The sequence below is a fragment of the Schistocerca serialis genome, chromosome 3 (genome assembly GCF_023864345.2).
Source record: "Schistocerca serialis cubense isolate TAMUIC-IGC-003099 chromosome 3, iqSchSeri2.2, whole genome shotgun sequence".
NCBI lineage: Eukaryota > Metazoa > Arthropoda > Insecta > Orthoptera > Acrididae > Schistocerca > Schistocerca serialis.
In genome coordinates this window covers 816,107,739-816,123,922 of record NC_064640.1, presented here as the reverse complement: position 1 = coordinate 816,123,922, position 16,184 = coordinate 816,107,739, and the positions used below count along the sequence as shown (strand labels likewise).

The window sequence follows — 16,184 nt, the reverse complement described above, 5'->3', positions numbered from 1 at the left end:
TCATATTAATGAACTTCGAACGAAGTTCGACAAAACGGGAGTGGTATACCGAACCGGGGGTAACCTCCTTTGGGAGCAAGCTGAGGTCAAGGTGAACGCGAACCTGAGCCTGGAGCCAAGGTGGCGTGTGGCTATCGCCCACTCTAAAGGTTGCAGGGAGTGAAAAATCAAGGTGTTGAAGGAGGCGACGAAAGCGAACTCCAGGGGGTAGCAGGGCAGAGACATACAACCCGTATTGATGGTCGAGAGAGTCGTCAAAAAAGGAACGATAAGACAGGTGGTCCGGCATTGACAGTAGCCGACAGGCATACCGACAAAGCAGGATATCGCGCCGGTATGTGAGTGGCAATTCACCGGCTTTGGCATGAAGACTCTTGACAAGACTAGTACAAAACGCTCCGATCGCAAGACGTAAACCCCGATGTTGTATGGAGTTGAGGCGGCGTAAAATGGACGGCCGTGCAGAGGAGTATACGAAGCTCCCATAATCCAGCTTGGAGTGGACGATCGACCGATATAGGCGAAGTAGGACGGTTCGATCCGCTCCCCATGACATACCACTGAGAACACGGAGGACATGTAGAGAACGGGTACAACGGGCAGCCAAATATGACACATGTGGAGACCAGCTAAGTTTCCTGTCAAATGTAAGACATAAAAATTTTGTTGCCTCCACGAATGGGAGAGCAACAGGACCGAGTCGTAAGGACGGTGGGAGAAATTCTTTGTAGCGCCAGAAGTTAATACAGACCGTCTTCTCGGCAGAAAAACAGAAGCCATTGGCGACACTCCAGGAGTAAAGACGGTCAAGAGAACGCTGAAGACAGCGCTCCAGGAAACATGTACGCTGCGCGCTGCAATAGATGGTAAAATCGTCCACGAAAAGGGAGCCTGATACATCAGCTGGGAGGCAATCCATTATTGGATTGATCGCTATGGCGAAGAGAGCGACGCTCAAAACTGAGCCTTGTGGCACCCCATTCTCCTGGCGAAAGGTGTCTGACAGGACAGAACCCACACGTACCCTGAACTGTCGATCCATTAAAAAGGAACGAATAATAAGTGGGAGGCGACCGCGAAGGCCCCATGCATGAATGGTGCGAAGAATGCCCGCCCTCCAACAGGTGTCGTAAGCCCTCTCCAAATCAAAGAACACAGCCGCGGTCGGGTGCTACCGCAAGAAGTTATTCATAATGAAGGTCGACAAGGTAACCAGATGGTCAACAGCAGAGCGGCGCCTACGAAATCCAAATTGTACATTGGTAAGTAGGCGTCGAGATTCGAGCATCCAAACCAAACGAGAGTTAACCATTCGCTCCATCCCCTTACACACACAGCTGGTAAGCGAGATGGGTCGATAACTGGAGGGCAAGTGCTTGTCCTTCCCCGGCTTAGGAATCGGTACAACAATAGACTCGCGCCAGCATGCAGGAACATGTCCCTCAATCCAGACGCGATTGTAAGTATGAAGAAGGAAACCTTTACCCGCAGGAGAAAGGTTCTTCAGCATCTGAATATGAATAGAATCAGGCCCTGGAGTGGAGAACCGTGACCGGGCAAGTGCATTATAACTTACACGATTCGAGGAGCGGAAGTTAGGTGGCTCAGCCTCCTCTGCCTGTTTTCGGGGGAGGAAGGCAGGGTGGTAATGAGCGGAGCTCGAAACCTCTGCGAAAAAGCGGCCAAAGGCGTTGGAGACATCCTCAGGGGCCTCAAGGACGTCATTCGCGACCGTCAAGCCAAAAACTGGTGAGTGGACCTTAGTGCCAGATAGCCGGCGCAGGCTACCCCAGACAACAGAAGAAGGAGTAAAACTGTTGAAGGTGCTTGTGAAAGCAGCCCAGCTGGCTTTCTTTAATAATATGACGACACTGCGCACATAATCGTTTATAATTGATACAATTCGCCACTGTAGGGTGGTGTTTAAAGGTGCATAAAGCACGTCGACAAGCACGTAAAGCGTCCCTACATGCTGTGGTCCACCAGGGGACCGGTACGCGACGTGGAGAAGAAGTAGTGTGAGGGATGGAATATTCAGCAGCAGTGAGAATGACTTCCATGAGGTGTGCGACCTGACTATCGCAGCTTGTGAAGGTTTGATCCTGAAAGGTCGCCCTGGAAGAGAAGAGCCCCCAGTCTGCTTTGGAGATGTTCCAACTAGTTTAGCACGGAGAGGGGGTATGATGCAGGAGATGGATAACACACGGGAAGTGGTCGCTCGAATATGTATCAGAAAGTGCATACCACTCACACCGGCGTGCAAGTTGGGTAGTACATATAGAGAGGTCTAAATGGGAATAGGTGTGATATGTGTCCTAAAGAAAAGTAGGGGCGCCAGTATTGAGGCAGACAAGATTGAGCTGGTTGAAAAGGTCTGCTAACAGAGAGCCCCTCGGGCAGGATGCTGGAGAGCCCCAAAGGGGATGGTGGGCATTGAAGTCTCCAGTTAACAAAAATGGTGCAGATAACTGAGCAATAATTTGCATCATGTCTGCCCTGGTAACGGCAGACGACGATGGAGTGTAAACGGTACAAATGGAAAATATAAAAGTGGGGAGAGTAATTCGGATGGCAACTGCCTGCAAGCCGGTGTGCAATGTGATGGGATCGTAGTAAATATCATCCCGGACCAGCAACGTAACCCCTCCATGAGCCGGAATACCTACCACAGGGTGTAGGTCAAAACGCACAGAGGTGTAGTGTGCCAAGGCAATTTGATCGCATGGGTGTAGCTTCGTTTCCTGGAGGGCTACGACGAGTGGACAGTGCAAGCGGAGCAGCAACTTTAAGTCCTCTTGGTTCGAGCGAATGCTGCGAATATTCCAGTGAATAAGTGCCATAGTGAGAAGAAAAGGAAGATGAAAGAAGGGGTCACCTCGAAGGCCGCTGAGGGCCTGGCTTCGAGCGAGCTCTGCCGCCGCTATCAGTAGGCGGACAGTCATCGTCCATTGGTTCTATAGGTTCATCGGCCATCTTGTTAAGATGGCCGGGAGGGGGAGCTTTCTCTGCAGGTGAACAGCCAGATGTTCGGCTACCAGCGGTGCGGCCAAGCAAAAGGGATGACGGCCTGGGGCGGCATCGGCTGGGTGGTGCAGGAGAAGAAATGTGCCGTGGCGGAGAAGGAGAACTGTGCTTCCTATGAGCCTTCTTGGAAGGTCGTTTAGTTGAAGTACTGGTCGATGGCTTGGAGTTCGAGGTACGTAGGAAGTCTGCACGGGACGGTTCCTTCTTGAAGGCCCATGCATCTGACTTCTGGGTCTTCGTCTTGGCAGAAGCTGATGAAGGTGCTTGTGTCTGAGGGGTGACGGGAGGAAGAGGAGACATCGACCGCGCGATCTTAGCACTGGCCGAACGGACGACCGTGGTGCTGAAGGTCAGATCGCATGCCTGTGTCGCCACCTCCCTGGTAGTCTGAGGACAGGCAAGGACAGTACTGTATCTCCCTGCTGGGAGCAGCGTGGGCTTCCTACTAGCAAATAGCTTGCAAGCAGCCGAGGTGGACACTTTATCTTTGACCCGAATTTCTTGGATACAGCGTTCTTCCTTGTAGATGGGACAGTTGCGGGAGGACACTGCATGGTCACCATGACAGTTCACACAACGAGGAGACGGAGGTGGACAGTCACCCTCATGGACATCCCTGCCACAAGTGACACATTTAGTCGCATTGGAACAAGACTGGCGAGTGTGATTAAAATGCTGACACTGGTAGCAGCGCGTAGGTGTCAGGACATAGGGGCGAACAGAAATAACCTCGTAGCCCGCTTTGAATGTGCGACAGCAGCTGAACACTATCAAAGGTCAAGAAAAGTGTCCGGGTCGGTACAAGGTCATTGTTGACCTTTTTCATGACCCTACGGACAGCCGTCACGCCCTGCTCAGCGAGAAAAGACTGAATCTCCTCGTCAGTCAATCCGTCGAGTGATCTAGTATATACAACACCAAGAGACGAATTCAAAGTGCGGTGAGCCTCCACCCGGACAGGGAACGTGTACGGGAGTGTGGCCCGAAGCAGTTTTTGTGCCTGAAAGGCGCTCTCAGTTTCCAGTAACAAGGTACCATTACGCAACCTGGTACAACACTTGACCGATCCGGCTATGGCATCTACGCCCTTCTGGATAACGAAAGGGTTGACAGAGGAAAAATTCTTTCCGTCCTCAGATCGAGAAACTACCACGAATTGTGGGGCAGGCGGTAGTACTTTTGTCACTGGTGGCTGGTCAAGTTTCCGTTTGTGGGCAGAAGTCGAGAGAGAAGAAGAAGAGAAATCCATTGCGGAGGAATCCCCCATGATTGCCAGCATCTCCGATGGCACGCTCCTTCCTTGTGGGGACCCTATCAGAGGGCACTCCCGCCTTAAGTGAATATTTACACCTCAGGTCACACCTCCCGAGAAACAGACGGAGGGACCAATCGGCATGGTCAGAAGTATCAGCTCAGGCAATCACCCCTCCCTGGGCCTGGCCTTTACCAGGGGGTACGTGCGTGCCTTACTTGTCTACCCAGGGCGGGGAATTACGCGTTACCCCGTCACCAGCTACGCGTGCGAACGCGTGGGTCGGCCTTCAGGCGCGCACAGGGAGGAAGGAAGAAGAGGAAAAAGAAGAGAGAGAGGGAGAGAGAGGACAGACTGTCTCAAACCCTGAGACGGAGACCGAAGAAGGCAAGGAGAAGAAGGCAAGGAGAAGAAGGCAAGGAGAAGAAGGCAAGGAGAAGAAGGCAAGGAGAAGAAGGCAAGGGAAAGAGTAAGGAAGACAGTGAGATGGAGAAGAACAAAGAAAGGAACCAACAATGGAAGGAAGAAACGAGAAGAAGTGAAAAACCAAAATGACCACAAATATAGGTCGTGGAACCATCCGTCTCAGGACACAGGCGCTAACTACCCCCTTGAAGGGGAGGGACTCCTTTTAGTCGCCTCTTACGACAGGCAGGAATACCTCGGGCCTATTCTAACCCCCGGACCCGCAGGGGGGCATACACCAAGTTGTGTGCATTGATAGCGAGAAGTCAAATTTGGTTTATGTTAGGCCTGGAGTGCTACAAGGATCGGTGTTCAGCCCTTTATTGTTTTTATTACTAATCCGTGTTTATTTATAAATTCTCACATGACAACATCAGCAACATTGACTGGATATGCCAGTTGCTATTATAGCCGACCAACAGGCTACAACAGGGAAGCTGACAAGCTCGCACACTAACGCACAAAGAAACCGCCAACACCGCCCTACACTGTTAATCCAATATACAACCTATCAAGACACTAAATGATGATGAACCTAACTGTTACTGGTATGCTGACACTGACCGAGAAGCTGCAGCCGCCGAGAAACACCACTGCACAACATCAAAGGCATCTGCCTGCAAGATACCCACTAGAATCAAAATCTAGCCTTGCGTGACCTGTTGCAGACAGCAAGAAAACTGCTACTGCTCGTAAAATCTGACCCAACTATCACACAGGTTTCTTTCCCTTGGCTCTTGCCTTGGCACTTTTTTCCCTTTTGCCCTTCAAATCGCTACCTTTCGATCAACTTTCGACTCAATCTATCCCCAGATGAGCGGATATGATTGGTTAATCATAACCAGACATATGCAAACATCGCAGTACCTACAAGGCCAACACAAAACATCTTTGCATATTGGTTAGTTTTCACTGAGTGAGGCCTCGCAGGATGTGGGTACTGCGATGTTTTCTTACTAAATGAAAGTAAAACACACGTACTTAATTTTAGCCTCTAAGAGATTCCTAACCATCATGAATTAAAAACTACTAAACTTTTAGGTGTTCTTACTGACAATAAATTGGCCTGGAATCCACATATTAAAAATATATTTTCTAGACTTTTCAAGAGTTATTTATTTAACTACAAATTTATATCTAAAAACACAGATGATGTGACTTACCGAACGAAAGTGCTGGCAGGTCGATAGACACACAAACAAACACAAACATACACATGAAATTCAAGCTTTCGCAGCAAACTGTTGCCTCATCAGGAAAGAGGGAAGGAGAGGGAAAGACGAAAGGATGTGGCTTTTAAGGGAGAGGGTAAGGAGTCATTCCAATCCTGGGAGCGGAAAGACTTACCTTAGGGGGAAAAAAGGGGTATACACTCGCGCACACACACAAACACATATCCATCCGCACATACACAGACATGTCTGCTGTGTCTGTGTATGTGCAGATGGATGTGTGTGTGTGTGCGCGCGGGCGCGAGTGTATACCCCTATTTTCCCCCTAAGGTAAGTCTTTCCGCTCCCGGGATTTGAATGACTCCTTACCCTCTCCCTTAAAACCTACATCCTTTCGTCTTTCCATCTCCTTCCCTCTTTCCTGATGAGGCAACAGTTTGTTGTGAAAGCTTTAATTTCATGTGTATGTTTGTGTGTCTATCGACCTGCCAGCACTTTCATTTGGAAAGTCACATCATCTGTGTTTTTAGATATATTTTTCCCACGTGGAATGTTTCCCTCTATTATATTCATAACCACAAATTTAAAAAGATATGTTCCAAATAACTATGCAAGATCACAAAATTTTGCTTTCTTCCAATGTATCATATCATACGGAATTTTTTCATGGGGTAGCAGTTGTTAAGCAAATGACATTTTATTGTTGCAGAAGAAAGTAATAAGAATAATGACAGATTCTGATAAAACAGAACATTGTAAACTTCTGTTCATTAAACTGGAACGTCTGACAACAGTAAACTTATTCATCTATAATGTTTTATTCTATGTTAGAAACAACATTTCTAATTTCACACTGAGAACTGATGTACATAGTTTTGACACTAGAAACAGCACACATGTAGACATACCATACCACACATCATCTAAATCACGTAACTCCTACCTAGCCTTTGGATTAAGGATGTTTAATAGGCCAAGGGTAGATTTTACAGAATTGCCTATAAATATTTTTAAAGCTAAATTTTATAAGCGGGTCGACGGAAGCGTTCGATCCCACCCGTCGGCTTTGACTCTTGACGTAAGGCTGTTGTGGTGTGTGATGTCACCACGGCGCGGAGTTTAGTTTGTGAGAATGGCGTGTTTGTAGGTGTTGTTTTGATGTGATCGGTGGTGGTCTCCAGTGGTGTATTTGTATGTTAGGTGATGTTTTTGGTTTAGTGTGTGTGTGTGGCGTGTTTATAGGTGGCGTATTGTTGCGGTCGGTGGTTCTCTCTGTTGGTGTGTTTATGGGTAGCGTGTTATGTGGCATATGGGGTTCACTTGTGTGGTAGCATTGCATGTGTGTAGTATCAGTGGTGACTGTGCCTTCAGTGGAATATATTTCAATGAATTAATGATTTTGGTCTTGTTATGTTGACGTTACTGTAGTTTCTTTTCTGTTCATGTGTAAATTTTGGTAAATTTCTTTGCTTATGTCTTTGGTAGGTATGGATATGACTGACAAGGTCAACAGTTTTTGGTTGTCTGCGATGCTGGGGGACAGTGCGTTGTCTCTAATAGAATTTCTTCAGCAATGCGGGCTGTTGGCTGAAGTCGTGAAGTGTTCAGTGTGTCGTGAAGCAATGAGACTTACTAAAGTTTTGGCGTCTCTGACCAGGGATGGCTATATGTGGATGTGTCGTAAAGATAACAGGTCAAGGGAAGTGTGTGATTGCAATTTTGATTTCCTAGAGTGTGTGTGTGTGTGTGTGTGTGTGTGTGTGTGTGTGTGTGTGTGTGGTAGGATTAGGTGTGGTGGTGGTGAAATTTCTGAGATTTATAGTGTGGTAGCAGTTGTTTCTGTCGACCAAGGGAAGTGATCGATTCCAGTGGATTTTGTGTGTAGTGGAAGTTGTGGGGTCTTGTCATTTTAGTGTTTTTTGTCGTTTGGGTTAGTGGCGTGTGTTTATATTTAATTGTCCCCGCCCAAAAACCCCCAATTTCCTACACTTGTCCCATTAGTTTGACTAAGTGTTTCGTGGAAGGTGTGTGTGTGTGTGTTTTTCGATGTATTTTCATGTTTGTTATGTTTACGTAATGAAGTCATAGGCGCCATATTGGAGTCATAGTGGATGGTCGTTTCCGCCATACTTGTGACGTCATGGGTCAAAGCAGACGGGTGGAATCAGACGCTTCTGTATAAGCTACTAGTAAACAACCTCTTTACCCAGTTGACAAATGTATTGGAAATGAAAATGCTGCTCTCTAACATATAATTTCTAGTTTTACCTATTTCATGTAAACTAAATTACATTGATATAGTAGTTCATATAGAAATGTACGCTTATGACTGTCTATTGCTGTAAGAGCTGAATGATAATAAATTATTATTATCATTATTGTTACTATTATTATTGTTATTATTTCTTTCTTTCTTTTCTCAGACGTTATGTCTGGTCAAAAATGGAAAGTGACGCGGACCTTCATCAAGCGTGGCTTCCTTTTAACTGTGTGGTATATGTTATATTGCATTTAGGAACTTTCGGGTAATTGAACATGTATCAATAATTATGGATTTCTGTAGTTGTATATACAAGTCTGGATGTAGCTGTATTGCATTGATGTACTGGTGGATATTGTGTGGTATGACTCCTGTAGTTGATAGTATAATTGGTATAATGTCAACTTTATCCTGGTGCCACATGTCCTTGACTTCCTCAGCCAGTTGGATGTATTTTTCAATTTTTTCTCCGGTTTTCTTTTGTATATTTGTTGTATTGGGTATGGATATTTCAATTAGTTGTGTTAATTTCTTCTTTTAGTGGTGAGTATGATGTCAGGTTTGTTATGTGTTGTTTTGTCTGTTATAATGGTTCTGTTCCAGTATAATTTGTACTCATCATTCTCCAGTACATTTTGTGGTGCATACTTGTATGTGGGAACATGTTGTTTTATAAGTTTATGTTGTAAGGCAAGCTGTTGATGTATTATTTTTGCTACATTGTCATGTCTTCTGGGGTATTCTGTATTTGCTAGTATTTTACATCCGCTTGTGATGTGATCTACTGTTTCTATTTGTTGTTTGCAAAGTCTGCATTTATTTGTTGTGGTATTGGGATCTTTAATAATATGCTTGCTGTAATATCTGGTGTTTATTGTTTGATCCTGTATTGCAATCATGAATCCTTCCGTCTCACTGTATATATTGCCTTTTCTTAGCCTTGTGTTGGATGTGTCTTGATAGATGTGTGGCTGCGTTAGATGATACGGGTGCTTGCCATGTAGTATTTTCTTTTTCCAATTTACTTTCTTCGTATCTGTTGATGTTATGTGATCTAAAGGGTTGTAGAAGTGGTTATGAAATTGCAGTGATGTAGCCGATGTATTTATACGAGTGATCGCTTTGTGTATTTTGCTAGTTTCTGCTCGTTCTAGAAAGAATTTTCTTAAATTGTCTACCTGTCCATAATGTAGGTTTTTTATATCGATAAATCCCCTTCCTCCTTCCTTTCTGATTAATGTGAATCTTTCAGTTGCTGAATGTATGTGATGTATTCTATATTTGTGGCATTGTGATCGTGTAAGTGTATTGAGTGCTTCTAGGTCTGTGTTACTCCATTTCACTACTCCAAATGAGTAGGTAAATATTGGTATAGCATAAGTATTTATAGCTTTTGTCTTGTTTCTTGCTGTCAATTCTGTTTTCAGTATTTTTGTTAGTCTTTGTCTATATTGTTCTTTTAGTTCTTCTTTAATATTTGTATTATCTATTCCTATTTTTGTCTGTATCCTAGATATTTATAGGCATCTGTTTTTTCCATCACTTCTATGCAGTTGCTGTGGTTATCCAATATGTAATCTTCTTGTTTAGTGTGTTTTCCCTTGACAATGCTATTTTTCTTACATTTGTCTGTTCCAAAAGCCATATTTATATCATTGCTGAATACTTCTGTTATCTTTAGTAATTGGTTGAGTTGTTGATTTGTTGCTGCCAGTAGTTTTAGATCATCCATGTATAGCAAATGTGTGATTTTGTGTGGGTATGTTCCAGTAATATTGCATCCATAATTTGTATTATTTAGCATGTTGGATAGTGGGTTCAGAGCAAGGCAGAACCAGAAAGGACTTAATGAGTCTCCTTGGTATATTCCACACTTAATCTGTATTGGCTGTGATGTGATATTATTTGAATTTGTTTGGATATTAAGTGTGGTTTTCCAATTTTTCATTACTATGTTTAGGAACTGTATCAATTTAGGATCTACTTTGTATATTTCCAATATTTGTAGTAACCATGACTGGGGTACACTATCAGAGGCTTTTTGGTAATCAATGTATGCGGAGTGTAGCGACCTTTGTTTAGTTTTAGCTTGATATGTCACCTCTGCATCTATTATCAGTTGCTCTTTACATCCTCGTGCTCCTTTGCAACAGCCTTTTTGTTCTTCATTTATAATTTTGTTCTGTGTTGTATGTGTCATTAATTTCTGTGTAATGACTGAAATTAATATTTTGTATATTGTTGGTAGGCATGTTATGGGGCGATATTTACCTGGGTTTGCTGTGTCTGCTTGATCTTTAGGTTTCAGATAAGTTATTCCATGTGCAAGTGTATCAGGGAATGTGTATGGGTCTGCAATATAACTGTTAAATAATTTAGTTAGATGTGAATGTGTTGAGGTGAACTTCTTTAGCCAGAAATTTGCTATTTTATCTTTTCCAGGGGCTTTCCAATTGTGAGTAGAATTAATTGCTTGGGTGACTTCATGTTGCAAAATTATCACTTCAGGCATTTGTGGTATCATCTTGTATGTGTCTGTTTCTGCTTGTATCCACCGTGCATGCCTGTTATGTTGTACCAGGTTTGACCATATGTTGCTCCAGAAGTGTTCCATGTCTGTTATGTTTGGTGGATTGTCTGTTTTAATGTGTGTGTTATCTATTGTCTGGTAAAATTTCTTTTGGTTTGTGTTGAATGTTTGGTTCTGTTTTCTACTATTTTCACTTTTTTTGTATCTCCTAAGTCGTTTGGCCAATGCTTGTAATTTCTGCTTCTTTTCATCTAATTTCTCTATCACTTCTTGTTGTGAGATTTTACCTAACCTTTTTCGCTTTTTTTCTGACATTTCATTTCTTATAAATTGTGTTAGCTGTCCGATGTCTTTTCTCAGTTTTTCTATTCTGATCTGTAGCCTGTGTTGCCATGCTGGTTTTGTGGGTTTCTTCTGTGTGTTGGTTGGTTCTGATCTCTGCCTAGTGTGTATATTTAGTGTAGTGAGTGCTCCTATATAAACCAGTAGTTGTAACTCTTCCATAGTTGTGTTTTCATTTATTTTGTTGTGTATGATTGTGTTGATAGTTTTTATTGTTGTTTCGACTTGTGGGTTATTTGGTGGTCTATGCAAGAATGGTCTAATGTCTGTATTTGTATTCTATATATGTCAGCTGAATTTTTTCTTCTATATCTAACATGTGTGTCACTTCGTGTTCTATTTGTGCTTGTTCTGGTGGCTGTCTTAAGATTTAGTTTTCCTCTGATTGTTTAATTGATGCGTGTTGTCCTTTGTTTGTTTGCTCTGGGATGTTTGAGTCCATTACTGTATTTTCTTCTTCTTCTGATTGCACATTATTTTGTTCCAGTATTTGTTGTACTTGTTGTTTGATGTTTTCTAATTCTGACTGGGGTATCCTGTTATTTTTTATTATTACACCGATCTGATCAGCTAGTCGTTGTTCTGTTAAAAATTTTAATTCTGGGCATCTGATTATAAATGTTGTGTATACTTGTGATCTGTATCCAGTTGTGTTGGTTCCTAGGTTTGTTGCCTGGTAATAACAGAGCATGAGGTGTCGATTAACTTCATCTGACCATATCATCCTCTGTTTTTGTTTTCCTTCTAGGGTGGTTGCAGGAAGCATATCCTGCAAAACACCTCTATTTGGATTTGAATCATTTTCCAGTTGGCTAGCAGTGTCATTACCATTGTGGGCGGGCATAGGGTTCAAGCGTCATCCCCGACCATGACGGCGCTTGTCCGAGGCTTCTTTAGTTCTGTCCTGAACCAACTAATCACACTAAAAGGGGGGTTAGCCCTATTAGTGGTTATTCCTTTTTCTTCACCTTTTACGACTGGCAGAACATACCGGAGGCCTATTCTTTTCCCGGGCCTCCACGGGATTTTTTATTATTATTTCACTGTTAGTTGTCTTTTCAGTGTAAAGAATTACAATAGATAACTTTAGTGCACAAATGAGGTGATATATTTTTATTCTGTTACTGTAAATTAAAAACAAACTTCAGTGAAAAGTAAGAAAAGCAGCAAGCAATAATGAGAGACGTTAAGAACTTTGAATATATACCAGTATATGCTGATATAAAACCTCCACAAAGAAAAATTTCATAAAAAAAATAAAAAAATCAAATACAAAGATGGAAACTGCATTTTTAAAACACACATACCTTGCATATAACTGTTTTCCTTGATATCTTGATGCAAAAATGAAATGAGTTCACTTAAAGGTGAGAGATATGATTTTTCTCCAAAGCACTTATTGTCATGTTTATAAAACTGTGCACCATGTCTTTGTAATGATAGGACATCTGCCTTAGACGTCACAATGGCAAAGGGTAGCCAAACAGCATCATTCCAACTGGACCATGAAAGGAGTTGTGAATCTGTAGGGGGCATATAGTTAATCTCAACATCTTTAAATTCACGTGATTGGTGGAAAATGTGTCTTGTGTACCAGATTTTGTAGAATTTGAAAGCCACATTCTGCTCAACTTGCAATCGTTCCCAAAAAGCATTTTCACGAGTTTCCATAGCAACAGTGCTCCCATTTGCATTCATTGGAAGTCTCTTCATTAGAAAGGTGATAGTAGCAATGACTAGAAATGCTTGTTTCAATTGGGTTTCTGAAACTGTCACTGTGCTGTACTTGTATTTCAAGAAACCTTCATGCAATTTTATGTGAATCTTCTTGTTATGAACCATGGTGGAAGGAGTCTTTAATTCCTTGCACAAAGTCTTGAAATATTATCATTTTCGTAAGATATCACTACTTCTTCTCTGACAATTCCAGGTAACATCTTTTGACCACTCCTGCATTCTGGAGCAGCAATTAAACCATGACTCTCTTTAATTGTTCTTTCTCCAAGTCCGATGTGCTCTAGGACACCAACAGTAGAAGTTACTCTGACAATACTCAATAAAGGTGGAGCAGATAATAAAAACTTGAAACTGTCCATTACGAGCTGAATTCTACATTTCTGAGTTAGGAGCTCCTTATATCGGAAAATTGGCTGCATTGTTCACAGGGCACTCCAGACAATACAGGGTGCTAATATGCTCTGCTTCTTCACAGATCAAGTAACATTAAGGTTTCTCAGAGCACAGGTACAGTATAGCAATGACATTTCCAGTAATATGATTGCACCACACATTACTACTCACTGCAATTAACACCTTTATAATAAAGAGACTTCCAACATATAAAAAAGGAGCAGTGTCGCAATGGGAGCTCATGAAATGGTTTGCAGAAAAGGTTGCAAGTCAGGCAGAACGTGGCTTTCAAATACAACAAAATCTGGCACACAGGACCCATTTCCCAGGCATCACATGAGTTTAAAGATGTTGAGATTAACTGCATGCCTACTGCTGATTTACAATTCCCTTCATGGCTAGCTTGGAATGATGCTGTTTGGGTCCCCTTATCCAATGCTGCTACATGTCAGGCAGATTCCCATCATTACAAAGACACAGTGAGGAGTTGTATAAACATGACAACAAGTGCTTCGGAAAAAAATAATATCTCTCACATTTAAGTGAACTCATTTTGCTTCTGCATCAAGATGTTGAGGAAAACAGTTATATGCAAAGTGGAAGGGTTTTAAAGTTAGTTTCCTTCTTTATATTTGAATTTGTTTATCAAAATGTTCTTTGTAAAATTTTTATATCTGTACATATAAGTACATATTTAAAGTTATTACTGTGTCTCATTACTGCTTACACCATTTCTTATGTTTCATTTAACTTGTCTTTTTAAGTTGCAGTGACAGAATATGGATGTATCACCTCATTTGTGCACCCACATTGTCCCTTAATTCTTTACACAGGAAAGACACTTAACAGAGAAATACAACATACACACTGAGAAAAATGATTCATAACTGTTTTCAGCTCTAAATTGTTTACAGTTCTGACCTACAGGTCAATTTTTCAAGGAATACACGTTTTTATTATTAATGCCCTGTATTCTTTGCAGATAAGATTGCTGACAGATATATAAACATTTCAGCAAAAAATCATATTGTGATTCAATTGTCTATGTACCCCACAGGACTTTGAAATTTGTCAAATTTGCCCTTTTTTGTGATGGAGTCATCTTTAAGTGAAGGTGAGAACTACTAATTTCAATGCCAAAAGCTTGTCATTGTTATTTATACTTAATGCTAGCACTAAAGAGTTATAGTGCGTACGATGAAGTCTGCATTTTTTCCCTCTGTGAAGTTATAATTTGTAAAAAATCACACATGTAAAGCACATCACGGAGAAAGAGCAATTCTCAACGTTATTCATAAAAAACAGAGATGTATCCTACTTTTTATGCAATATATCAACTTAATGACTCACACAGTACATGACTAAAATACTTGATGTCTGTAGGTCACCTCATTACTGAATAGCAAGTGTCTGAGAATACGGAAACCAGTTCCTGACTAATGACTGGGTACCCACCCATGAATCTTCAAACCTGAATTTATCAAAAATGGTAAGAGTTAGAACAGTGCTATTTGGCAGTTTTACTACTGAGACATGTGGGCATCCATGTTCCAAATATGACTAAATTCTGAAATAGCCACATTTTCACCCCCTGTGAGATTACACGGAATGAACCATACTAGCTACTCGTAGGAATATGAGATCAGGGCGATACGCATAAAAACATTTCTACATACCAAACAGCTTTTTGTAAATGCACGTCATGGCTCCTTCTGGGGTATACACAGCAATCTTGTCTTCATCTCGGATTTCATATTTCAGGCCTCCTTCAGTCACTATTTTACATTTCACTGACTTGATATGATGCTCAAGTTCGTCGTCAGGAATACTGTCATTTAAGAGTTTCTTATTGCGAACGATTGTACATGTGGCATTTCTAACAAGAGCTGCCTTCGCTGGGAGTCCAACAGTCTGAAACACATTCGATCTCTTAAATTTTGATCACGAAGCGGAATTACGGAACAGTGGTAAACCAACTAAATTAAGAAGTAACAGGCAATTTCAGCTTAGAGGGCACTATTCAAATAAACTGCTGCTTAGTACAAAATTTCCTTACCTCTTCACCGTCTACAAACGCGACTATTGCAGGCATTATTCTGTTGCCACTGTCGTCGGCTATAATATCAACTTTCCCATCCTGAGAAACAAAACGTAAAACAATGTCAAAGTTACATTGATATGATCTTATTAGAACGTTTCTCACGAATACATTCGAGCTAGAAGAATAATCGTTCATGACTTCACTTCTGGCACATTAGAAGTTCTCAGTGAACAACAAATATGAAAAACATTACCAACCTTACAATACGCCAAGCAGGCCGAAGAATTCCCCACGTGAATGCCAAAAACACCAGCCATTTTGCTAGTCTTCGACGACAACAAACCGTACACGATGCGCAAACAACACACTACTGCCGCCAAAATACAAATATTCACGCGTCTTTGTTTTCCTCTGCATAGCGTTCAAAGAAGTATTCTGCTGTCAAAGACGTAATCAAGGATGTTAGAAGGGGAGATATGTCAGTCATAAAAATAAGAAATACGAAAATATTCAGTAATTAGCACGAATTTCATTTTTCCAGATGCCACTAGCGAAATAGCGCATTATTAAAGAAATAAAAATATCAATACTGAATTGTTAATTGAAAACATTTTCATAATAAACAAAAATGAAATTGTGATCCATATTATCTTTCGCGTTTCATGGTGTTTTTTCTGTGTAGCTTAAAAATCTGATATTTGTTAATTGCAATGAGCGCAATTTTCCATCAACTCGTTTAGTATAATTAATTGTGTAAAGGAACGTCTGTCGGTAATAACGCGGATAAGTTAAGGCTGTGCATAAATGAGCCAAAATCGTTTTGCCTATTTATTTGTTATCATCTCACCAAAATTAAAGAACAAAAGAGTGGGATCATGTAGAAATGTGTAATGAAATAAGTCGGATATTTCCATATATGACAGACTTAATTAGTATTTGCATTTGTAATGGGTGAATTTTTCCCTGTG

General features: G+C 41.6%; 1 protein-coding gene across 1 annotated transcript in view; it reads right to left on the bottom strand.

The window, feature by feature from the left end:
* LOC126470698 (heat shock 70 kDa protein 14-like) overlaps window positions 1–15,664 on the bottom strand; it is a 200,888-nt gene extending 185,224 nt beyond the window's left edge. Inside the window, exons 1-3 of the mRNA XM_050098698.1 lie at window positions 15,474–15,664; window positions 15,232–15,312; window positions 14,852–15,086 (exon numbers count right to left, since the gene is read on the bottom strand). Coding sequence (XP_049954655.1) covers window positions 14,852–15,086; window positions 15,232–15,312; window positions 15,474–15,533 — 376 coding nt within the window. The 5' untranslated portion in view covers window positions 15,534–15,664. The remainder of the gene's footprint in view (window positions 1–14,851; window positions 15,087–15,231; window positions 15,313–15,473) is intronic.
* Window positions 15,665–16,184: the final 520 nt, after the last annotated feature.